Below are 26063 nucleotides of genomic sequence, written 5' to 3'. Positions count from 1 at the left end.
AATGCGCCGAAACGACGTTTAGCTTAAGGCCGGATCCGGATTAATGCCTTTCAATGGGCATTAATTCCGGATCCGGCCTTGCGGCAAGTGTTCAGGATTTTTGGCCGGAGCAAAAAGCGCAGCATGCTGCGGTATTTTCTCCGTCCAAAAAACGTTCCGTTCCGGAACTGAAGGCATCCTGATGCATCCTGAACGGATTTCTCTCCATTCAGAATGCATTGGTATAATCCTGATCAGGATTCTTCCGGCATAGAGCCCCGACGACGGAACTCTATGCCGGAACCCAACAACGCAAGTGTGAAAGAGCCCTTAGTCAATTTTTTTTTTAAATAACATTCTCCATCTGCAATTACAGCATTAAGCTGCAAAGTTCTCACGAGTGGCATCACACAGATGATCCATTTATAAACACTTATGATTCACACAATTGATTATTTAAATTATGCATTTATTAAATCACAACTTTAGTTTAAAAATATTCCAAATACCAGTTTAATTTGACTAGTTAGTACAGAAACCAGAAACAGTTATAAAATGCAAGACAACTGATTACCATAGATTATCAAAAGTACTTTCACAAGTCATATGTCTGTACCAAAAGGTATAAAAATTTTCTGAAAAAAGCCTTTTCGGAGCTTGTTAAAGTCTTGTATTTACACCATACTGTACTGATGTGTACATATACATAAGAACCAAACAGGTTGAAGCGCTCATGGACAGATTGCGACGGTCATCTCATGGTGATATTTTGTATACCCCCCCAAATGTTTTGTTAGTGCTACACAATGTATCCTAATTAAAATTCACAACATCTGATGTACTTTAGCACTGTAGAACATGGGAGGATGAAAGCTTGCTGACTAATATATGCAAATATGTAACTGCTTATGCCAAAATTGAAAACTGGGACAATGTTCTTTCAGTAGCTACAGTGGATAGGAAAAACGTCAATGCACTCAAGTAATGACTCGATATATAGGGCAGTGGGGAGGTTTGACACCTATTTCAAGCTAAAACTATATGGTATACTATTTGTATGGCACTATTCTCATAATTATTCTTCACAAATATATAAACTATATTCTCTAGTTTCAAGGGACTGCTCCCATCTGATATTTATGGCATATCCACAGGAGGTGGAGGTCCTAACTCCTGCCATTAGGAATCTTCGCTATTTTCGGAACTCACACTCGGGAATATGCCATAAATGTACAGACAGGAATATCAATATCCCTTTTAGCAACTTCACACGATTGCTTTACAAATGACAATTTCAGACAATTTCGATATTGGGCAACTGCCATACAGAGGGTTCCCCTATAGTCTTCACATGTTAACTGCAACTTGACCGCAGGCCACCTAAACCTAAATTGTGTATTGTCTGTGCTACAGGTGACTGAACTGGTCACAGTGAAAAATTGTTTTTCAAGGATAGTGTATGGAACGGGATTCAGTCAACTAGAGATGGACTCTCTAACATTTACAGATATAGCTGTTAGCAGCACGAAAGCAAAGATAAATATAAAAGAAAATCAAGACGCTGTTGGAAAAACTAATTAAACCTACATTTTTTTTGCTCATTTTTGTTCAAATGTTATAAAAAACTGACTTTAATAGAAATATATAACTAAAAAAAGGATTGGCTTTAATAGTTGATGACAACCATTCCATTAAATTAACAAAATGTGTTTTCAATAGATTAAGAGGTTTCGAAGAGTTCTGTATATTGGACACAGCAGCCCAGCAGAAATTCTAAGTGGTCAGGAAAGTGACATGGACATACACTAACATGGACAGAATATAATCACTTAAAGCGGTTGGCCATCTTTCGGGGGGTGGGGCCCTTCCTAGGAAGACCTGCAAAGGGAAGCACACTTACTTGCTCCCTGTTCCCTTGCTCCCCAAACTCGGCTGCTTTGCTCAAGTTCCCTGCTATCAACATCCGCTTTGACACCAATGGAGCCAATAGCTGGTACTGGCCGCAGTGGTGATCTTCTCCCCCTGGTTAAGTTACGTGTGCTTCCCTTTTCAGCTCTGGGGGGATGCAAAAAAACTAACAAAAAAGGTGGCCAATCCCTTTAAGGCTACTTTCACACTCGCTTTTTGGTTTTCCGTTTGTGACATCCGTTCAGGGCTCTCACAAGCTGTCCAAAAAGGATCCATTTTTTTCCTAATGCATTCTGAATGGAAAATGATCCACTGAGTTTGCCTCAGTTCCCTCTCTATTCCGCTTTGGAGGTGGATACCAAAACGCAGCGTTTTGGTGTCTGTCTGACGAAACTGAGCCAAACGGATCCGTTCTGACACACAATGTAAGTCAATGGGGACGGATCCGTTTTCTATGACACAATCTGGAACAATAGAAAACGGATCAGTCCTCTATTGACTTTCAATGGTGTTCAAGACGGATCCGTCTTGGCTATGTTAAAGATAATACAAACAGATGTGCAGATCCATGACAGATCGTCACCAAACGCAAGTGTGAAAGTAGCCTAAGTTGTGTGCATTCAGACACATTTTATGCTCATAGGGTACCTGGCTCCCGAGCCTTGTTTAGCTGGTCATGTGAAATACAGTAATCCCAGTAAGGACAAGGAAAAATATAGTTTACATAGAAGACCAGGTGAAACGCAACTATTCCTGCAGGTGAATATTCAAATTATCCTGATGAAGACGTGATACCGCCAATGCTCTACGTGTCAGGATAAAGGATAACACCCTTGTTTATCAAGTTCACAGTTACTTTGTCAATCATCAATGCAAAGCCATAGGCCTGTAACCAACCTGACATATTAAAGGGCTCCTCTATGTAAGCAATGTTTAAGGGGTAATTGTAGGACTTAAATATTGATGACCTATCCTTAGGATAGGTCATCAATATCAGATTGGTGGTAGTGTGCCTGCCGCAACCACTGATCGGATGATAAAAGGAGCCAAAGTATGCCAAACCTGGCACAGCGTCATAGACTGAGGCGTAACCAAGATGTACTGCAAGCTCATTTCTATTCAAATGAATGGGACTGAACTTGCCATATATTCCTTCTCAGTACAGTGTACAGAGCTGTCCCAGCAACTACAGACTGTACAGAGAAGTGCTGTTTCCTGCACACTGTGGATCCCTGTATTAGCTGATAGTGAGGGTGCTGGGAATTATGCCTCACTCACACGTCAGTGTTCGGTCAGTGATTTCCATCAGGGATTTTGAGCCAAAACCAGGTGCGGCTCTAAACACAGAACAGGAGCAGATCTTTCTCTTATAACTTATCTCTGTGTAGCCCCCAATCCTGATTTTGGCTCCTAATCACTGGTGGAAATCACTGACCAAAATACTGACGTGTGAATGAGGCTTTAGATCCCCACCTACCTGATATTTATGACTTATCCTAAGCATAAATCACCTTTAAACTGAAGCTCCAATTTTTGATCTAAACATCTTCAAGCAGAGAATGCACATAGACCTTTTAACTGTAGGAGGACTCATTAGGAGGACTCTGATCATTTGCCTCTTGACATCTGCTGGCAGTTCTTCCAGGCTTTAGAGCCATGGTCCTTTTGCTGCAATGGAAACATGCTCACATTTCTGTATAACTAGTACAATAGTCCCAAACAACATCTTGTCAACCAAGGACACCATCTATAGGCAAGACTCAAGAAGACAGCCCAAGAAGAAGTAGGTAGGTCTACGGAGACTGTACTGAGGTGAAAAGGAAGCGAGCCTAGCTTACCTTAGGGAACAGCAGTTAACTGCAGGGGTGCAAACGCCAACATGAAAACTTCATGAGCTGTGGACTCCCCTGACGTGAATTGACAGCTTTCTTCCAATTATTGTGAATAGTGAGGCCTCATGCACATGACCGCAAAATGTACACGGTGGTGTGTATGAAGCCTGAAAAAGATGCCAATCAGTGGCAGATGGGCGAGAGGGAAGCCCATAGCTCACGCTGGCATTGTGCTCCAACTAATAATCTGCATGTTTCCAACACAGCCAACACTAAGGGGCACACCGCTGAAATCAGCATGCCTGACACTACTTCATATTACTCAGAGAGGGCAGCATAAATATGCCAACACGTTGCCTTTAACTTTCCATGAACAGCAATAGTCGTGAAGTATTGCAGCGCACAACATACAGCATCTAAAATACAAATCAGATAAACAGAATCACAGCAAGGATAATGTAAAAACGGTCTGCTTGATGGAAAGAAGTTCATCATGGCACAACTATTTAAGCAGAAGGTACACACATACAAGTACATTATAGTGAAGGCTTAGACAATGTTGTTGCTTAAAGGATTTGTCCAGGATTACAAAAACATGGCTGCTTTCTTCCAGAAACAGGTTGTGTCTGGCACTGCCTCTTTGCTCCATTGAAGCGAATGGGGCTTATTTGCAATACCACACATAAGCTATGGACAGGTGTGGTGCTGCTTTTTGAAGAAGACGTCCATGTTTTACTAATCCTAGAAAACCCCTTTAAAGTGTGCAAAAAAATGAGACAACTAAAAAGTTTAATTCTCCGTAACTTTTTCATTCTGCTGTTAAATGCTCCTGTATCACTGATCTCCTGTGCTCAGTGCTGCGGCAGAAATCTAGAAACAGTGTGCGCTATCATCAAGGCATCATAATCAGTTTTTATGTAGGAGTTAATAATTGCATTCTGGCAAGCCCCATTTACTGAATAACGAAGACAGTGGGCACGCTACGTCTAGATTTTTGCAGTTCATGCACAACACAATATTTACTGAAAGTCACCAGAATATGTTAAAGGGGGTTTCCAGGATTTAAAATACATGATCACCTATACTCAGTGTATGCCATTAATATCTGATTGTTGGGAGTCCAACCTTCCGTCGTTCACCTGGCTTTTGTGTATCTCAGTCCCATTCAAATGAATGCTTTTGAGCTGCAATACCAAGCACAACCGCTGTACAATGTACACTATGAAGAGGCTGCAGCGTTGCTTAGAGCCTTGCAGCCCCTTTAAAAAGCTTACAGCAGGGGTGCTAGGATTTGGACATCCACCGATCAGACATTGATGGCGTATCCTGAGAACAGGTTAGCAACATTTATTTGCCAGATAACCCCTTTAGTTAAAGATCTGTATTCATTACATCACTGAGTCAGTTTACGCTATTTGTATACTGATCAGGCGGTACACTTTAAGAACTCCAGGTCCAATGCTAGAGATGAAGAGGCAAGAAATACAATATCATTTTCTTTCAGAGTGCATAGATCTTAAGACCTTTCCTAAGTCAAATAAGGCACAATTAAATGGAAAAATCTCTCACAGTATTACAATCCTCCCTCAGATTTATATATGATACAAAAAAATTCTAGAAAATGTTTCAGATTACATTTTGTAATGGGATAAAATCAGGAAAATATTCTAAAACCAAGCAGAAATAATGGATTTCAATATAAAATAACTGCACAGCATAACGGTTACATCATGGTTCTTCTTGTTCTTCGTCTCGTATAATATTTTCTTCACTAACAGTGTTATCTGTTTGATCCATTATCTATATCATACAGGAGAGAAAAAAAATTATTATTGTACACTGAATGTGGAAAACATTAAAATAACAAGTTATAAAAGTAACAAAAACCAAAATTTTCCAACAGCCCCACATGAGAAGATTCACCAGTGTTAGCATAAGTTGCTTATTTTCAACGGGCACATTTCTTAGCCATTTAACATCAACATGTCAAGTACAACCACAAACCCATTATATGTCTTTTACAATGGCTAATTAGCAAGTAATTTATTAGAGACGGTTTAGGCTACTTTCACACTAGCGTTCGGGGCTCCGCTTGTGAGTTCCGTTTGAAGGCTCTCACAAGCGGCCCCGAACGGATCCGTCCAGCCCTAATGCATTCTGAGTGGATGCGGATCCGCTCAGAATGCCTCAGTCTGGCTCCGCTTGGCCTCCGTTCCGCTCAGCAGGCGGACACCTGAACGCAGCTTGCAGCGTTCGGGTGTCCGCCTGGCCGTGCGGAGCCAAACGGATCCGTCCAGACTTACAATGTAAGTCAATGGGGACGGATCCGTTTGAAGTTGACACAATATGGCTCAATTTTCAAACGGATCCGTCCCCCATTGACTTTCAATGTAAAGTCAAATGGATCAGTTTGCATTATCATGAAAAAAAAATAATAAAAAAATAAAAAATAAAATATATATATATTTTTTTGTTCATGGTAATGCAAACGGATCCGTTCTGAACGGATCTAAGCGTTTGCATTATAGGTGCGGATCCGTCTGTGCAGATACCAGACGGATCCGCACCTAACGCAGGTGTGAAAGTAGCTTTAGGCTACATTCACACTTTCAGTTTTTCATGCCCCTTTTCAACTATTTTTGCTCCAATGGACTTTGCACTAAGAAAATTAAGTACATCTAGGCACATTCATGCTGTGCAAAACATTCAGACTATGGGGCACATTTATTAACACCAGCGTTTTAGACACTGGTCTTAATAGGCCCTATAGCTGGAGGTGGATCTGCTGTAGTTATGTTGAGGCGCCACAGAATTCTGGAGAAATTTACATGCTTTGCAACACATTTACATGATGTAGCCGGGTTAGCACTCAAACTCCTAACTCATCGTGTTATCTTGAAACAAAAGCCATTAAAAAGCAATTGAATGTGTTTGCTTAGTTTAGATAACACATCTCAGAAAGCATGAGTGTTAGGCTACTTTCACACTAGCGTTCGGGGCTCCGCTTGTGAGCTCCGTTTGAAGGCTCTCACAAGCGGCCCCGAACGGATCCGTCCAGCCCTAATGCATTCTGAATGGATGCGGATCCGCTCAGAATGTATCAGTCTGGCTCCGTTTGTCCTCCGCTCCGCTCAGCAGGCGGACACCTGAACGCAGCTTGCAGCGTTCAGGTGTCCGCCTGGCCGTGCGGAGGCAAACGGATCCGTCCAGACTTACAATGTAAGTCAATGGGGACGGATCCGTTTGAAGTTGACACAGTATGGCTCAATTTTCAAACGGATCCGTCTCCCATTGACTTTCAATGTAAAGTCAAAACGGATCCGTTTGCATTATCATGAAAAAAAAAAAAAAAAATTTTTAATTTTTTTGTTCATGGTAATGCAAACGGATCCGTTCTGAACGGATCTAAGCGTTTGCATTATAGGTGCGGATCCGTCTGGGCACATACCAGACGGATCCGACCTAAACGCAGGTGTGAAAGTAGCCTTAACTCTACTACATTGGTATTAAGACGTTTTTTTGTTACCCTGACAAGGGCACAGTTTAAAACTAAGTTTACACTGTCTTACTTCCATCTAGACCAGGGGTGCACAACCTGAGGCCCCCAGAGCCAAGGTTTGCAGCCCCCGTCCTCCTGGACAGAAACACAGCTGATCATGCGATCAGCTGTGTTTCTACCCGCAGCGCCGTACGATGGAGCATTATAGCTCCTGCAGTGTAGTAGGAGCAGGACGGGTCCCCGGCTGTCAGACACCACAAGACCTAAGGAGAAGGCAGAAGCAGTGTGTCAGCGTGCACTGTGCAGTTTAACCTGGCTATCGCGTGATCGACAGGTGTCAGGGGCAGAGGACTGCAGAGCCTCAAAAGCTCTGACCTGTACAAAGCCCCCCCATCCCCCCCAGCAGGCTGGTTTTCCCTGTAACTGGGGTGACTTTGGATGCTCCAGTTACAGTGGAAATAGTGCAAAAAAGTAAAAAAAAAAAAAAAAGGAAAAAAAAAAGGAAAAAAAATTGTGCAAAATAACAAAATAAAGTCTGTCACCCAGAGGTCTTTTAAAGACCTCTTGGGGGGTATACAGTGCTGCAAAAATATATTTCAAAAAAATATATAAAAAATATGAAATTTTTGGCAAAAAGATGTTAAATAAATGAATAAATAAATAATACAAGTAACAGAAAATTATAAAATGGAAAAATTGTTCACTGTCATATTAGGTGTCAAAAATATATTTTTAAAATAAATAACAAAGTAATGATAAAAAGCCCAAAATAAATAAAATAAAAAGGAAAATGTGCAAAATAAAGTCAGTGTCCCTTAAAGGTCTTTTTGTAGCAGAAATATATATTAAAAAAAACACCCACACCAACCAAAACCATTACAATTACAACCCCATTCATGTGAAACTATTCATATTGTATAATAAAACGATCCAACACATGTAGGGAACTAATTATAATAATTTGCATATTTAAATAATGAGCTATAGTTTGAACAAAAATGACTAAAAAAAAAACTAAAAAACTGTAGTTTCCCCCTAATAAAACTTAAAAATATATATTAAAAAGCCCTGTGTTATGTAATAAAAAGCTGCAAAAGTTATTTTGGTCGTCCAAAAAAATAAAAAAAGTTACAAGTGTTCAGGGGCGTAGCTATAGGGGGTGCAGAGGTAGCAGTCGCTACTGGGCCCAGGAGCCTAAGGGGGCCCAAAGACCCTTGTGCCACATAAGAAGACACCAGTATTATAGAAAGTGCGTGCTGGTCAAGTTACACCTCTGGCTCATTGAGGTGCCGTTTAATTTTTGCCTCGGGCAGCACGAAGGCCTTGTGTTTCCCTGCCCCTGGCCACAAAGCACTGAGGGAAGGGGGGCCCCAAGCTGAACTCTTGCACCAGGGCCCATGAGCCATTAGCTACGCCCCTGCAAGTGTTTGAACCATGTGCACTAAATCACGAAAAAAGTGACTGGTCATTAAGGGTTAACCAATAACTGCTTTCCAGGCTAGTAAGGCCTCATACACACGACCGTACCCTTTCTTTTGGTTGGCAGGACATCAGCCATGTGTGTTTTGCATTTTGCAGAACGGAGTAACGGATGCGGACAGCACATGGAGTGCTGTCCACATCTTTTGTGGCCCCGTTGAAGTGAATAATAAAAAAACTGCGTCTCAGATGCGGACTAAAACAATGGCCGTGTGCGTGAGCCTTCAGGGAAAATGCTTACTGGTTATTGCAGGGCACCTGGGGGCGCAGGAGGCGGTAATAACCAGTGAGCGCCGTCCTCTGCAGTGAAGTAAAGCGCTCATTTGTAAATAGGAGGCAGGAAGGAAACATCGCCACTAAAAAGGAGTTTCCTAGTTAAAATGATTTTTTTAACAAGTTCTTGCAGCATGGTCCCTGACAGAAGATTCCTACTTTCCTGCTCCGTGCTGCTCTCGCTGTCTCCATCTTCCGGTCCCAGAGCACCTCTCTAGCAAATGACTGGCTTCAGCAGTGAAACGCTGCTTGTGGCCACATCACCACTGAGGCCAGTCATGGGCTGGAGAGATACAAGTGACTATGCCCATAGCCAACCGGATGTAAACAGCGCCGGAACCAGAAGATGAAGATAGCGGGAGCAGGAACGTATGAATCTTCTGTTTCAGGCCCATGCTGCAGAAACATGTTAAAAATCTTTTTTTACCATGAAATCTCTAAGCTCCTGTTACACGGCACGATATTCAGGACAACTACTGGGAACAAGAGTTCGTAGGAGCGCTCATTCCTGATATCTGGCCGGTATAATCGTGCCGCTGATTAGCCGATAAACAAGGAATCACTTGTTTGTCGGCTGATTAGCATTTTTTATCTGGATAAAAGACATACAATTATCGTCAGCACATCTCACCGTGTAATCAGGAATGTGCCACCGATAATCAATAGAAGTGAATGAGGGAGGAATGACTGTCGTAGTGATCATTCCTCCCCAGTCACTTTGCATTAGCCTGTGTAATAGGCTGATGCAAACAAGCGCTGATTAACTTTTTTTTGCGGCCCTTTGAAATAGAGCGATGGGACAATGCGGCCCCCAGACCAAAAAAGGTTGCACACCCCTGATCTAGACAGTATCAGTAAATGTAGGCCAGTGCTGGCAGAATGTATGCTGCCACCTGGTGACTTCAAACCATAGGACTTGGATCAATCTGAATGGACATGTGTAACAGCAGAGATAAGATTCCATAAGTAAGTCCTTCCTCTGTGCTTCTCTTTCCATAAGTTCACAATGCTTAAAAGGGTTGTGTCACTTCAGCAAGTGGCAAAAGTGCTGGCCTCTCTGGTGGCCAGGACCAGGGAGCACACATAGGCTGGTGCTTTTTCCTATAGTGTGCAAGCACAGCAATCACTGTTGGATTGCAGGGTGGTCTGTAACCATGGAAACGAGCCGTGTATAATGTAATTGAAAAATGAATCGAGCCAGCAAAGGAAGCAATATGGACAATCACAATCCATTAGTAAGTGCCTTGTATTAACTTTATCTACATGGTAAATGCCATTTGCTGAAGTGAGACAACCCCTTTAGATGTCATGAAATGTTGACGTATATTCCATGCTGCAATCCACGAGAAAAAAACAAAACAAAGCACATCTGCGTCCCAGTGTATTCCAATGGGAATCTGCATTGCTGTGAATACGGTTGTCGGTAAGGGGCAAATAAGATAAGTAGAATAAGTAAATATCTGAGTGTCATTCCTTACTATACCGTGTATAGGTAGAAAGACGCCAATTAGTCATGGTGAGGGATATACGAGAATTCCCAATGGGGTAGGTGATACACAACAATGACTCTCAATCCCACTGGAGATGATCACCAGTGAATTTATGAAAAATACAGCAGTAAAAATAAAAGTGACCTGCATCATAGTCTGGGTCCCAGTCACCAGTTTACGCTGCTCTAACATCTAACTTGATGTTATCCGCTATCCACAGTGTAGAAGATAACTAACTGATCACTGGGGGTCAGACTGCTGAGACAGGGGTCCTGTTCCCCCAATCTGATGGAGCAGCAGTTCAGTCATGCACCCTGCCTAATTGACCAAAATGTCCCCTGTGTTTGGGAAATAAAGACTTCAGATTAATATTATTAATACTATAAATGTCCAGATGGGAATACCCTTTTAATCTGAGAAACTGTCACAACGACAGACGTCTGTACAATTCTCCAATATATCAACCAATGCACCTACAGCAGAATGTGGTCTGACGTGTATTATCTTCTCTCCCTGAGCAGCGCATAGACGAGCACAGGACACAATAAGTAGTTGTATTTTTAAAGAACAAATGCAAAATCAAATAGATCTGTCTGGGCCAGTGGGTCTGCAGCTCTTATGAACTTACAACCCCTAGCATTCCTATAGGCTATCATAGAATAGTGGGAGTTAGTTTCACAGCGGCTGGAGAACCACAGGCTGGAGATCACTATCAGCCGCTAGTATAGTGCCATCAGGGAATCCTGAAGTTCGCCGGATTTGCAATGTGATAGTTTCTTTTCTCCTAGGGATTTCTCAAGGACCAACACAATATTTATCCTCCTTATGTAATAAATGAAATCTGGAAATGGTTTCTGGATCCCCTGCGGTTTGTAGGTACACTTCATGAATAGTGCACTGACAGCACAGGACTTTAGTGGTTAATACCTCATAGCAGCCGCCATTCCAAAACTTTTTCATTTCCTTTCTTCTCCAGGCAACGAGAGAACTGGCGAGAAGTGTGCAAGGCACGAGATACAGCAGGGCTGGCTGCCCCATGTTCATTACAATCAGAATTACTAAAGTCAAAATCATCCCCACAGCATAACCTACAAGAGAATATTAACATTAGCAGCCGACAGATGGCAACGGGAGGAGCTCTACATGATCACACTATACAGTATCGTAGAAAACCGCATCTTATGCCTATTGATCTAATAAACCATCCCCAAATACATGGACTGCAAATGAATCCACCATGCAAATAAGGCTACTTTCACACTAGCGTTTTGTGCGGATCAGTCATGGACGGATCCGTTCAGATAATACGACCATCTGCATCCGTTCAGAACGGATCCGTTTGTATTATCTTTAACATAGTCAAGACGGATCTGTCTTGAACACCACTGAAAGTCAATGGAGGACGGATGCGTTTTCTTTTGTGCCAGATTGTGTCAGTGAAAACGGATCCTGGCATATAATGTAAGGCTACTTTCACACTTGCGTTCGGAGCGGATCCGTCTGGTGTCTGCACAGACAGATCCGCTCCTATAATGCAAACGATGGTATCCGTTCAGAACGGATCCGTCTGCATTATATTTCACAAAAAAATCTAAGTGTGAAAGTTGCACCATATTGTGTCAACTTCAAACGGATCCGTCCCCATTGACTTACATTGTAAGTCTGGACGGATCCGTTTGCCTCCGCACGGCCAGGCCGGACACCCGAACGCTGCAAGCTGCGTTCGGATGTCCGCCTGCTGAGCCGAACGGAGGCCAAGCGGATCCATCCTGATGCATTCTGAGCGGATCCGCATCCACTCAGAATGCATTGGGGCTGGACGGATGCGTTCGGGGACGCTTGTGAGAGCCTTCAAACGGAGCTCACAAGCGGAACCCCGAACGCAAGTGTGAAAGTAGCCTAAGTCAATGGGGACGGATCAGTTTTCACTCAGTTTGGCTCAGTTTCACCAGACAAACACCAAAACGCTGCAAGCAGCGTTTTGGTGTCAGTCTCCAAAGCGGAATAGAGACTGAACTGATGCATTCTGAGCGGATCCTTTTCCATTCAGAATGAATTAGAATGCAAACTGATCCGTTTTGGACCGCTTGTGAGAGCCCTGAACGGATCTCACAAACGGAAAGCCAAAACGCGAGAAAGTAGACTTACCCTTGCTCACAAATTAGAAGTTCAAACTATACCAATATTATACATACCTATAGTGCAGGATATGTAATATGTACTAGTAGAGGTAAATCGTACGTCAAATCTTCTGCAATATGCTACCAACAGGCCTACAATGCAAACACAAAGCTGGGGCTTAATTACAGCACACAAGATTTATCCACATAACTCTACATTTAAACCTTCTACAAACACTCATTTATGGGATTAAGTACAAGTGAAAGGAACAACTAATATACTTTAGCAACAGGCCCATGTCTAGAAATCCAAAGATCATGAACACCCTGACAACCATTTATTGCTGCAATGCATCTAAAGTAAAAAAAAAGAAGCAAATGGCATTGACTAAAAATCTACTGTTAACCCTTAGGATACCAGAGGTTTTTTAGTTTTCATTTTTCTTCCCTATCTTCCTTGAGCCATAACTTTTTTTATATAGCTGTATGGGACTTATTTTTTGCAGGACAAGTTGTACATTCTAATGCTGCCATTAATTATGGCATAAAATGTAGTGGGAAGCTGTAAAAAATTCCAAATGGGGTGGAATTGGAAATAAAAAACGCAATTCCTCCACCGTTTTACAGGTTTTGTTCCCACGGTGTTTCGTTTGCGGCTAAACTGACCCATGTCTTTCATTCTCTGGGTCAGTATGATTACAACGATACACCATATGTATATATTTTTTATGTCTAAATAGTGTAAAAATAAATGTAAAAACTTTGAAAAAAAAATTTTTTTTTACATCACCATATTCTGACCCCCATTTTTTTTTTTATAGTTAGATCTACTGAGCTGTGTGGGGGCTCATTTTTTGTGGGACAATCTGTAGTTTTTATTGATACCATTTTGTAGTGTGTGACTTTCTGATCACATTTTATTACTTTTTTTGGGGTAAGAGAAGAAGAAAATTGCAAATTGGACATTTTGACACTTTTCTCCCATTACACCATTTGCCGTATTGGAAAAAAGGGCATTTTCGGTTGCGGTGATACCAATGATGTTTATATTTTTTGTTATTTAGGTATTTATTTTTTTTATTATACAGAAACTTATTTTTAAAATTTTTATATATATATTTTTTTAAACATTTTTTAACATTTTCTGTAATGATTGGAGCTCACATATCAGCCTATAAAATCTGTTTTTTTATTTTTCATTTTGAACAATCAGGGAATTTTAAAATGAGTTTATTACTGTATATTGCTCATTTCTTATGTTGGCCTGCCATCTGGTTGCCAAAATAAGAATTGCAGCAAGAATGGTGTGAGTCTCGTCAGCCAGGCTCAGAGCATTTAAAGCAACTACCGACATTTCCATTGGCTGCAGGGGATACCGGTAGGATGCCCAGAAACGTGAGCTTCTGTGTTTTTGACACATTAGATGCAGTGATCTCACTTGAAAGTCTTTAATTACTGCGATCGGCATTACTGTCGATCACAGTAATTAGCCACAGGTCTCTGCTGTTTGAAACAGCAGAGACCTGCCGGCCATGACGCTGCTGAACGTGCGTGCAGGCACCATGTTTACACATTGCTCCAGCACCGTACATGTACGGCACTGGTAGCAAAAGAGTTAATAGTTACTATGTGGACCTGTGTGCCCCCATGGTAACAGACAACAAACAAAGCCTGTATAGTCAGATCCTACAGACACACTGCTTTCCATCTGATAACTTACAGTTAGCATGATAGCAAAATGTATGGAAACATATGGGAGAGAGGGAATGCAGGTTTGCAGAACATGCAAGGTTAGATTGCAGTCTGTAACCAAAAAGACATAGAACTGCACTGGAGCTGTAAAATAAAGATTATAATTAAGGCCTCTTTCACACGGGCTTCGCGTCTGAGGGCCGGATAGGAAGCGGGTGCGTCGTGGGAAAATGCACAATTTTTCCACACGAGTGCAAAGCGTTTTAATACGTTTTGCACGAGCGTGAGAAAAATCGGCATGTTTGGTACCCAGACCCGAACTTATTCACAGAAGTTCGGGTTTGGGTTAGGTGTTGTGTAGATTTTATTATTTTCCCTTATAACATGGTTATAAAAGAGAATAATAGCATTCTAAATACAGAATGCTTAGTAAAATTAGGTATGGAGGGGTTAAAATTTTTATTTTTTTTATTATTTAACTCACCTCATCTATTTGTTCGCGCAGCCCGGCTTCTCTTCTGTCTTTTTCTTTGATGCCCAGGAGGAAAAGGACCTGTGGTGACGTCACTGCGCTCATCACATGGTCCATCACAAAAAAAAAAAAACTTCCATGTATCATTTTCCTCTACCTGTATCAGGACCTCGGCCACATAAGGCCCCTTTCACACAAGCAAGTTTTCCGTGTGGGTGCAATGCGTGACGCGAAGCATAGCACCCGTACTGAATCCTGACCCATTCATTTTAATAGTTCTGTGTACATTTATTTTTTTTCACGCATCAGTTCTGCGTTGCGTGAAAAATGCAGTATGTTCTATATTCTGCGTCTTTCACGCAGCCCTAGCCCCATAGAAGTGAATGGGGCTTTAGTGAAAAAAAAAAAAATTGCATCCGGAAGCAAGTTCGGATGCAATGCGTTTTTCACTGATGGTTGCTAGGAGATGTTGTTTGTAAACCTTCAGTTTTTTTATCACGCGTGGAAAAAACTGAACACAATTGCAGACAAAACTAACTGAACTTGCTTGCAAAATGGTGCGAGTTTCACTGAACGCACCCTGAATGCATCCGGACCTAATCCGTCACACTCGTGTGAAAGAGGCCTAAAGGGTAATTTGGAATATGTATGACAGGGCCTTCTGTTAAAGGGGTTTTAAGGGAGTAAAATAAAAAGGATAAGCCACAGCTCACACAAGAGCACCACGTCTCTTCAAAGAGCTGATCGGCAGCGTTACTAGTAAGACCCCCACTGATCAGATATTGATGACCTATCCTGAGGATAGATCATCAATATTGTACTCCCCTTTAAAATCTGCGTTAGATGTTCCATTAGGGAACAAAGCCTTATGCAGCAGGTTTCTTGTGACACATTAAGCAGAATACCGGTATTACATAATGAAAATAAAAAATGTATTATTTTTATTTTTTTTACTTACCAGGTACAATTATATCTCCAAAGCCCAATAATGAAAAAGGCATCACACATAATTTAACAGCAGAATACTCCAGCCTAGGTACCCTAATAACTACTGGTAACTGGAAGACAAAAAAAAGAAAGACATATTTTAAAGTGGAATATCAAAGCTGGCCATAGACAAAGATTTCCTCCCAAAAACAAGCATTCCTTCTCGTGAAGGGGCATTAACAGAAAATCATGTGTAGTGTGGGGAATATCATCAGATGGAACGGCTATAGTTATTGAAAATCTGAGGTGTTTAAAAGGGGACCTGTCACAGGAGCTAGGAAACCAGACCACATGCAAATGCAGGTAAAATAAGGTTGTTTATTTAAAGGAACATAAATAAATCAGGGACAGCGAGGTTAGGAAGAAGCCGGTCAAGTCCAATGCAGGTAGTTGTCCAAGCCAGAATCAGGTCCAAAGAGGGTAGTCGTCCAAGCCGGGGTCAGATCCAAAGCGGGTACGCCTGCCGATGCGGGGTCGAGAGCCAGAGGAAACGTCAGCCAGGCCGGATCATATACAGGAACACAATGAACCTGAAGCCTGAGCAGACTGATATAGTCAGGTGTTGCCACATCATCACTGCACGACGCCCAGGCAGCAGGCAATTGATGATGCACTCAGAGGTTATAAGAGACTACAGTCTGCACATGTCCAAAATGGCGCCACCTTGAGGACAAGGTAAGACCTTGACAGTACCCTCCCCTCAATGGCCCCTCCTCCACGGAGCAAAAAACAGTTTCTGCGGAAAGAGAGTATGGAAAGCACGGAGAAGGGCGGGCGCCCAAACATCAGCGGAGGAAACCCAGGAGCGCTCCTCAGGACCATAACCTCTCCAGTGAAACAAGAATTGGACTCGACCTCGGAGCAGACGAGAATCCAGGATGCTGCTAATCTCATACTCCTCATGATTGCCCACAGGAATGGGACGAGGAAGTGAGGCGGTATAGCGATTGCAAACCAGTGGCTTCAAAAGCGACACGTGGAAGACGTTGCAGATACGCATGCCAGGAGGAAGGTCAAGGGCATAGGCAACCGGGTTCACCTTACGGAGGATGCGAAAAGGTCCAACATAACGTGGGACCAGTTTCGGAGCAGGCACCTTAAGGTTGAGATTACGAGTCGATAACCACACCCTCTCCCCAACTCGGTACGAAGGAGCAGGCAAACGCCTCTGGTCAGCCTGGAGCTTCTGACGCTGAGGAGAAACCCGTAACGACGAAGAGGAACGGAGGGCATGAAGATAATCCTCCACAGCCGGAATGTCCTGTGGCAAGAATGACTCAGGCAACACAGAGGGCTGGAAACAAAAATATACCATAAACGGAGACATTCCGGAGGATGAGTTGATGGCAGAGTTCCTGGCAAACTCCACCCAGGGCAGCAGATCCACCCAATTGTCATGATGGTCAGAGATATAGCAGCGGATAAATAGCTTCAGGGCTTGGTTGGAACGCTCAGTGGCACCATTAGACTGCGGATGGTAGGCAGAGGAGAAGGAGAGGTGAACACCCAACTGAGAACAAAAGGCATGCCAGAACCTAGAGACAAACTGGCTTCCGCGGTCTGAGACAATCTCCTTAGGCAGCCCGTGTAAACGGAAGACCACCCTGGCAAACACCGAGGCCAGCTCCTGAGCGGTAGGCAGCTTCTTAAACGGAACACAGTGGCACATCTTGGAGAACCGATCGACAACCATGAGGATAACCGTGTAACCTCGGGATACAGGAAGTTCCACAATAAAATCCATGGCCAGGTGAGACCAGGGACGCTCTCCATTGGAAATGGGATGCAGTAGACCCAAGGGTAGGCGGCGGGAAGATTTGATAAATATATATAGTGGGCACTCAATATCTGCAGCTGCATTCAGGGTACAACACGTTTATTATATGATATTAAATAAAATTCAATAAAACATTCAAAAACACATAGTAACACATAAGAATCAATGGCAGTTAATATGGCAATCTGATAAAAATTGTTAATTCATTAGAACCATCCTAAAAGTTCCTAAAAGCCTTTCACACTAATCATGTGATTAAATCAAGTCCCAATATTTCAAGCACTTGTTGGTGCTATATCCGTGCTGTTTATGAGTTAAGATAGTCTCAAGTATAGATGATCAGGGTGGTAATGAGGGGTTAGTTTTATACAGTGTATAATTTGTACTCACTGTCTATAGTCCGCTCTTTTTCTATCACTGACTGCAGAGGCGTCCCACTACAAGTCAGCGCACTCACCCATCTTCTTCTGTCCGGCAGCGTGTGTGGATCTGCGGTTTGTCCTAGTCACAGATACCGCGTCTGTTTGGTAAAGTAGTTCCGGTTTCTTCTCAGCGTCCCACGTGTTGAAGATGTCTCACGTGATCGGAGCTTAGGGAAATTCCACGTGATCTGTGTTCTGTTCCGGAGGCGGTACCAACCCCCGTGTTGAAATATGTTAGCACAGATGTTTCCTGGAATTTTTCGCAATAATGCCGGTAATTAAGATGCTGTACAGTGTCTTCTTGGTATGGGGATCTCATCCGCTATCGCTATACGCGTTTCGGGGTCACCTACCCCTTCATCAGTAGCTAATTTCTGAGATCCATCTTACTTCCTTATATAGTCATATAGGTTACACCCTTTGGTTTAATTGGAGTTCTTTATAAAATCTGGTACGGATCTTGTAGGATTTTGGAGTCAGTTACATTCTTCATATCAGGATATATTCATGCAGTGTATTACTTATAGTATATTCATACGATTCTTTTTCTTTCTTTAATATTCTATATATCTATAGGGCTATAAATTTCATAAAACCCTAGATTTCATAAAACCATAGTCTCCATCCACAATCTATTATCAAGATAGTGGGTATTCTCTACTCCATATGTATTTACTATCTAATGTTATCAATATTTTTCTACCACAATTCATAAAATTACTAATAGTTAATAATTAATACATTATAAATACAACAAAATTTTTTTTAAAAAATTTTATAAAAATTTTAAAAGTTCCTAAAAATTTCATAAAATTTCATCATGTAACTTCATTTTTCTGCTATATATTCTCAGCTGTATGTTTTCTGAGGGAGTAAAGGTGAGGGGCCCCTCATCAAGAGGAAATCGGATGTCCACGATATATTAAGGACACCGATATCCCATCAACGAGGGGCACCACACCCATTTATAGGAATCCAAATATCTCGAAGTCCGCATTTAGACCTTCAGGTTGCAAGGTATTAAAATCATATATACGCCTTGCTTCCTGTCGCGACATATTCGAGATATGGTCCCCTCCTCTCCAATGTATATCAATTTTTTCAAATGCCATAAATTTTAACAAGGTAGGATCTTGATTATGAAAAATTTTAAAATGTTTAGACAGTGAGTGTTTCTCATATCCTGACCTGATTTTCGTCATATGTTCTCCTATTCTGGTTTTCAATAATCTTTTTGTGCGTCCTATATATTGTTTCCTACACGGACATTCAATTAAATACAGGACGTTAGATGTATTGCAGGATAAAAATGTATCGATTTCATATGAAAATGTACTTGTATTAGAGGAGGCTTTACTTGTTTTTTTGGGAAATTTCGTATTCTTACAATTATTGCACTTATTGCATCTATAGAATCCCTTTAGACCAAATATATTCTGTTTCGTGTTCTTCCTATTTCTTTATTGTTGGTGCTACCTTTAAAGATAGATTTGGGGCCTTCGTGTATATCATCCGTGGACCACTAGTTAGATATGGTCCTATTAGTTTATCTTTCACAATATGGTGCCAATGATTTTTTATGATAGTCTCAATTTTCTTATATTGTGCGCTATAGGGTAGAATGATCCTCACTAGATCATCTGTTTTCTTATCCATTTCTTTATCTATCCCTAAGCTTTCTTTTTCTTCAAAGAATATTCCTCTGTTCATATTATATACTTCTTTCAGGGATTTATCCACCTGTTTGATGGGATACTTCTTTATAAGAAATTGTTCCTTCATATCTGCCGCCTCCCTAATGTAATCCTCGTTCTTTGTGCAATTTCGCCTCAACCTTCTAAATTGCCCCTTAGGAATATTTAGCAGCCACCTTGGTAGGTGGCAGCTGGTGTATAGAATATAGCTGTTTCTAGCCACCTCTTTCTGGTATGTGTGGCATATTAACCTTTCATTTTCCACTTTAATAGTCAAGTCTAAAAACTCTATCTGTTTCTTGCTCATATTTAGCTTGAATCTTATATTATTTTCATTCATATTTATTTCATTAGAGAACATTAATAGTTCTTCTTCTGTTCCCTGCGGGAAGATTTGTTCTGTGCACAGACAGAACACGCAGCCACATACGCAGCAACATCAGTGCGGAGAGACGGCCAGCAGAACAGAAGGGAAACAGCCCAGGACATCTGGTTCTTACCAGGATGACCGTCAGTCCTTCAATTCTGGTACGTGCGCAGCAGCTTGATGCGCAACCCCTCAGACACAACATTTGCCAGCAGGTCTCACCGTGGGTGCATCGGACTGAGCAGCCAAGATCCGTTCCCCAAGCGGAGAGGTCAAGTTGGGGCGGATAGCAGCCAGGATATGATCGGAAGGTATGACTGGCGTCGGCACGGAGTCCTCCCTGGAGAACTCAGAATACTGGCGAGACAAGGCATCAGCCTTAACATTCTTGGAGCCGGGCAAATAGGAGACCACATAGTTAAAACGAGACAAGAATAAGGTCCATCTAGCCTGACTGGGTGTAAGCCTCTTGGCCTCCGAGAGATACGTCAGATTCTTATGGTTGGTAAGAATGAGAAGCGGAACCGCATAACCTTCGAGCAAGTATTTCCACTCTTTGAGAGCCAGGATGATAGCCAAGAGCCCTTTGTCTCCAATCTCGTAATTGCATTCTGCTGGAGACCGCTTCTTAGAGTAGGACCCACAAGGAAGCAAAGGTCCATTAGGTGTCCGACGCTGCGACAGGAGGGCGCCTACTCCTGTCTTAGACGCATCCTCCTCTAGGACAAAGGGCAAACCAGAATTGGGATGAGACAGAATCAGAGCCGAAGCGAAAGCAGACTTGATGCCCTCAAAAGCCTGGGAAGCGTCAGGCGTCCAATTGTGGGGATCGCTGCCCTTCTTAGTCAGATCTGAGATGGGTTTGGCTAAGGAAATGCTGAATGGAACGGAGACCACTGGGGCGAGGCCATTGCAGAACTGCTGAAACCTTCTGAGGGTCTATGGAGAACCCTTCAGCAGAAATGATAGCCCAAATAAGCAACCTGAGACAGGTGAAATTCACATTTCTCAAGCTTACAGAAAAGCCCATTCCTACGTAACCATTGAAGCACCCGTCTGACATCCAGGTAGTGTGATTCAATGGAGTCCGAATAAACCAAGATGTCATCCAAATAGACCACCACACATTGTTGCAACATATCACGAAAGACATCATTAATGAACTCCTGGAAGACAGCAGGCGCATTGCACAAGCCAAAAGGCATGACCAGATATTCATAATGACCGGTTCTGGTGTTAAACACGGTCTTCCACTCGTCACCCTCCTTGATACTTATGAGGTTATATGCTGCCCTTAGGTCAAGCTTGGTAAAGACCGTTGCTCCCTTGAGTCGGTTGAACAATTCGGTAATCAACGGAATCGGGTATGCGTTCTTGACAGTGATACGATTGAGAACCCTACAGTCAATGCAAGGTCTCAATTCGCCTCCCTTTTTCTTTACGAAGAAAAAGCCAGCACCCGCTGGAGAAGTGGACTTGCGAATGTGTCCCCGGAAAAGGCACTCCTCCATCGCCTTATTCTCCGCAACGGAAGGAAGATAAACCCTGCCACGAGGGGGAATGGCATCGGGTTGCAGATCTACAGCACAATCGTAAAGACGATGAAGAGGAAGGGCACCAGCGTGCATCTTGTCAAATATATCCATTTACTCAAGATATTCTCGGAGGCAACACAGAATCTAAGGAGGTACAATGTACCTTAACAGGCCCATTTACGCAAACAGCGTCACACTGTGGAGACCAAGAGAGGATCTTGGCTGACTGCCAATCAAAGGTCGGATTGTGCCACTGAAGCCAAGTGAACCCCAAAACTACGGAGTAGTGCGGGGACAAAATAACCTGAAAACAGGCAGATTCCCTGTGAACAACCCCAATCGCCATATCGACCGGAACAGTCTTGTGGATAACATGCGCCGGTCGCAGAGGTCTCCCATCAATGGCCTCGATGGTCAGTGGAGTAACACGAGGCAGCAGAGGTATGGAATTTGCAGCAACAAATGTACTGTAATTAAAATAACAGCCAGCACCGGAGTCCACCAATGCTTGAGTAACTGCTGTGCCCCCTGTCCAGGAGAGGACAAATGTGATCAGCGGTTTATCTTTGTGGGATGTCGGGGACAAGAAAATTCCACCCAAGATCTGCCCCAGACAGGACCTTGGGTGCGAGCGTTTCCCGGACGGGTCGAGAATGACTTCAGGAAATGCACACTGAGACCGCAATACAGGCGCCGGCCCTCTCTCCTCCTAAAGGCCCGCTCAGCCTCAGAAAGGCTGAATCCCAGCTGCATAGGTTCACTGCCAGACGCACCATCCCCAGGAGGTGTGGGAGGAATGGGTGGGAAAAAAAACGTAGGAGCCAATCTGGTAGGAGGTCTCCGCAGATGCTCCTTAAACGAAGGCCTCTCCCTGAGCCTGGTATTGATCAAAATCAGGAAGGAAACGAGAGCCTCGAGCTCAACAGGAAAATGCTTAGCCGCAACCTCGTCCTTCAATGCATCAGAGAGACCATGCGTGAAGGCAGCCACCAGTGCCTCATTATTCCAACCCACCTCTGCAGCCAGGGTTCAATTGCATATTCAGCTATGGTTCGTATGCCCTGCTGAATGGACAGGAGCTGCTTTGCAGCAGAGGAAGAACGAGCAGGTACATTGAATACCTTACGAAAGGAGGCAACAAAACTCGGGAAATCACGTATCATAGGTTTATCGTTCTCCCATAAGGGATTTGCCCAGGCCAAGGCCTTGTCCGAGAACAACGAAATCAGGAAGCCCACTTTTGAAACGCCTGAGGGACCATCTCAAAATATATGTCCACTTGGTTTTGGAAGCCATGACACTGACATGGTTCACCCCCATATCGCTGCGGCAGGGGGGCTGAACCAGTCATCCCTCTGGAAACAGGGACCTCAGCTGTAACTGCAGGAGCAAGAGTGGCAATGGGAGCAACAGCAGGAGGAACCATCGGCCCAGCACCAGGAGGAAGGTGTGCAGTGCGTGCAAGCAACGTCTGCAACGCCTGAGCGAACTGACCCAAAAGGTGATCTTGTTGATCGAGCCTGAAACCACAAAAGTGCAGCAGCACTTCTTAGAGCACTCCACATTATTGGGTTTCATTGGCTGTTTGACTGTTCCAGCATGTGGAGTAGGGATCTATAGAAAGTATAAGAGATCTGTACTCCGCACGTTGGAACAGCCAAGGAAACCCAAAGGTGCAGAGCACTCTGAAAAGCACCGCTGCACCTTTGTGGTTTCAGCAAAGGTTTAGGTCCCTTTTAACAATAATGATGACATCTCAGCAGACACAGGTTGTTGTAAAATAATGTCTATGGGAATGTTAATTCCCTACAGCTTCCCTGCTCTATTAAGGAGATGGTCCAGCTCATAAAGGGAGAGATTCTGGTAATAGTTATATATTAGGGAATACCTATTCATGCAATTCCTCATATGCCAGTGTAGGGTCACATAAAGTAAAAGCTATATCTACAGGTGGACAAACACATTAGACAGCTTTCGGTCAAAGAGCTCTTTCTCCCGACTCCTCCATACACATGCATGATGAGCTGAGCAGCAATAGTGCATGCTTAGCTGAGCAATAGGTGCAGCAATATAATGATTAACTGCAGAGTTATAAAGCTCCCCTGACTCAGTCTAGGGTTGGGCGATATCAAAAATGTTCAGACGATAACGATATTAAGAAATTTATCGCGATAACGATATATATCGCGATAAATACCCATTTAAAAAAAAAAAAAAACACAAGGTGACATTATACTGTATGGGGCAGCCACAGGGAGACATTATACTGTATGGGGCAGTCACAAGGTGACATTATACTGTATGGGGACGGCCACAAGGAGACGTTATACTGTATGGGGGCGGCCACAAGGAGACGTTATACTGTATGGGGGCGGCCACAAGGAGACGTTATACTGTATGGGGGCGGCCACAAGGAGACGTTATACGGTATGGGGGCGGCCACAAGGAGACGTTATACGGTATGGGGGCGGCCACAAGGAGACGTTATACTGTATGGGGGCAGCCACAAGGAGACGTTATACTGTATGGGGGCAGCCACAAGGAGACGTTATACTGTATGGGGACAGCCACAAGGAGACGTTATACTGTATGGGGGCAGCCACAAGGAGACATACTGTATGAACAAGTTTTGACCCCCCTCAGCATAATAATGTCATGTTGCTTATGTATGGAGGACTCATTATTCCCTAATGCCTGCTATTATACATCTGTGTGCAGCTTGCAGGCAGGAAGGAAGGACCAGGCCACAGGGCTGCAGAAGACAGACAGACATAGCACCTTTATGTATGACATCTTGGCCGATTCTATTCTATGTTTAAGGTCTCGTGTCTATCACTCCTCGCAGGCCAAACTCTGTGTGTGGGAGTTGGAGAGACTTTTCCCACCTGGCTTTTGAGCTCGCCTCTGCTGTTATCCGATTCCGACGTCGGTGGGCGGAGACATGAATATGGGGAGCTAGGAGGAGTTGGGGGCGGCTGCTGCGGGCAGTAATGTGGTTGTGAGTACTGTTATGGAGGATGCAGGGGTGGGCGGACACACATTTAGAAGCTGTCAGCACACATGTGACGGTCACAAAATACAGCGGTTATTAGGAAACAGCGATATCGCCATATCGCTGTTTCTTAATACCGTGGTATATCGCTGACACCGGTTTACCGCTCAATCCTAACTCACACTGCCAGTTCCTGCTATCTAGGTGTAGAATCTCCAGTGGATTTTTTTGAGATGCAGCTTAACACTGCTCTTCCATGCCTCCTGCTTGTAAGAGCTCACAGAGAGAGATCTACACATCCCCAGCAGGAGACAGGGTAGAGCAGTGTGAAGCTGCATCCCGTAGGATACACAGACTCTGCAGAGTGAGTTATGGGACAGATGTTCTATGTCACTGACCTATCACTTGCTGTCCTTATATAGGACAGGGCAAATGTGGTGTGACTCTGCCCCCTCTGTCTCTACAAAGCAAAAGGCTGCATTAGGGCAACCACATAAGAAGGTAAGAAAACCCATATATGTAACATCAACTAACACAGGTATACACAAGTCATACACAAGAGTCTAGAAGCCCATGCTGCACTATATAGGAAAAAGTCCTGGAGTGCTTCTTTAAGGGGGTTGGATTCCATGCTATATTCTTGTGTACCCTGTTACCCAGGGGAGTTTGACCAAACCTCAGCATGAGTGGCATGGAGATGCAGTGCACTGTTATAGTAGACAGGACTTACTGTGACCTCTTCTGAACATGTAGTGAAGTGTAATTAAATGGTAGTCATGTAGACAGGAAGACAAGTATCTGCCAGGCATAAGATACCAACGTCTGCAGAATTCACTAACGTGAGCACCAAGAACAGAAAGAAACTTTAAACACTATAACATGCATTTGCAGAATCAATCTATGTGTAAACCTCCAGCTCCGAATTATTAGTAAAATGTAAAAATTTGGTTTTCAAGCAGAGGTCTTGTGGACTGTGACCATGTAATGAAGTCATTTTCATATATCAATGCACAACCATACGATGGAGACACGAGGTGGCCATCAACTGGCCATACACTTGAGACAATGATCAGCTGCATTAGGTCTGATCAGTCATCCATGGGACCGTTCGTATGAATGATTCCACCAGACTACACTGACTGCCTGGTCCTTGAACATAATGCCAAATCATCTGCCATATTTAACCGATCATGCCATAAACACTCCATTTCAGCAGACAGCCGCTAAAAATTTTCAGCATGGCTGATTACATTTTAGTCAGACTAGAGACTGATGTTGGCCATTCCACAACTTTTGTCTCATGTGTATGGCCAGCTTAACCATGTTCAAAACCATGACTGCTCCTCAGGGACAAGATGATTAAAGGGGTTATCCTATGACTAATGTAAAAATTAAAAAAAAAATCAGACATCATATAGTATATAGTACATGCGAACCTCTTTCTAACAAAGCTAAAACCAGCCCTGTACCTCACATGGATCCAGAGATCTCCACATTCATTGCTCTGCTAGATTTATAATATCAAGCTGGCAGCTCAGGGGAGTG

At 43.1% G+C, this 26063-nt stretch overlaps 1 protein-coding gene across 2 annotated transcripts in view; it reads right to left on the bottom strand.

The window, feature by feature from the left end:
• Positions 1-3628: 3628 nt before the first annotated feature.
• The window catches only part of SPPL2A (signal peptide peptidase like 2A), a 59494-nt gene continuing 37059 nt past the window's right edge, over positions 3629-26063 (bottom strand). For both annotated transcript variants that reach the window (XM_040414035.1, XM_040414036.1), the window contains 4 exons: positions 15703-15802; positions 12656-12733; positions 11388-11548; positions 3629-5519 (listed from right to left, as the gene is read on the bottom strand). In XM_040414035.1, coding sequence (XP_040269969.1) covers positions 5448-5519; positions 11388-11548; positions 12656-12733; positions 15703-15802 — 411 coding nt within the window. In that variant the 3' untranslated portion in view covers positions 3629-5447. The remainder of the gene's footprint in view (positions 5520-11387; positions 11549-12655; positions 12734-15702; positions 15803-26063) is intronic.

This window comes from Bufo bufo, chromosome 1 (assembly GCF_905171765.1).
Source record: "Bufo bufo chromosome 1, aBufBuf1.1, whole genome shotgun sequence".
In the NCBI taxonomy this organism is placed as follows: domain Eukaryota; kingdom Metazoa; phylum Chordata; class Amphibia; order Anura; family Bufonidae; genus Bufo; species Bufo bufo.
Note: the sequence above shows the minus strand (reverse complement) of the source record. Positions and strands in the feature narration are given on the sequence as shown.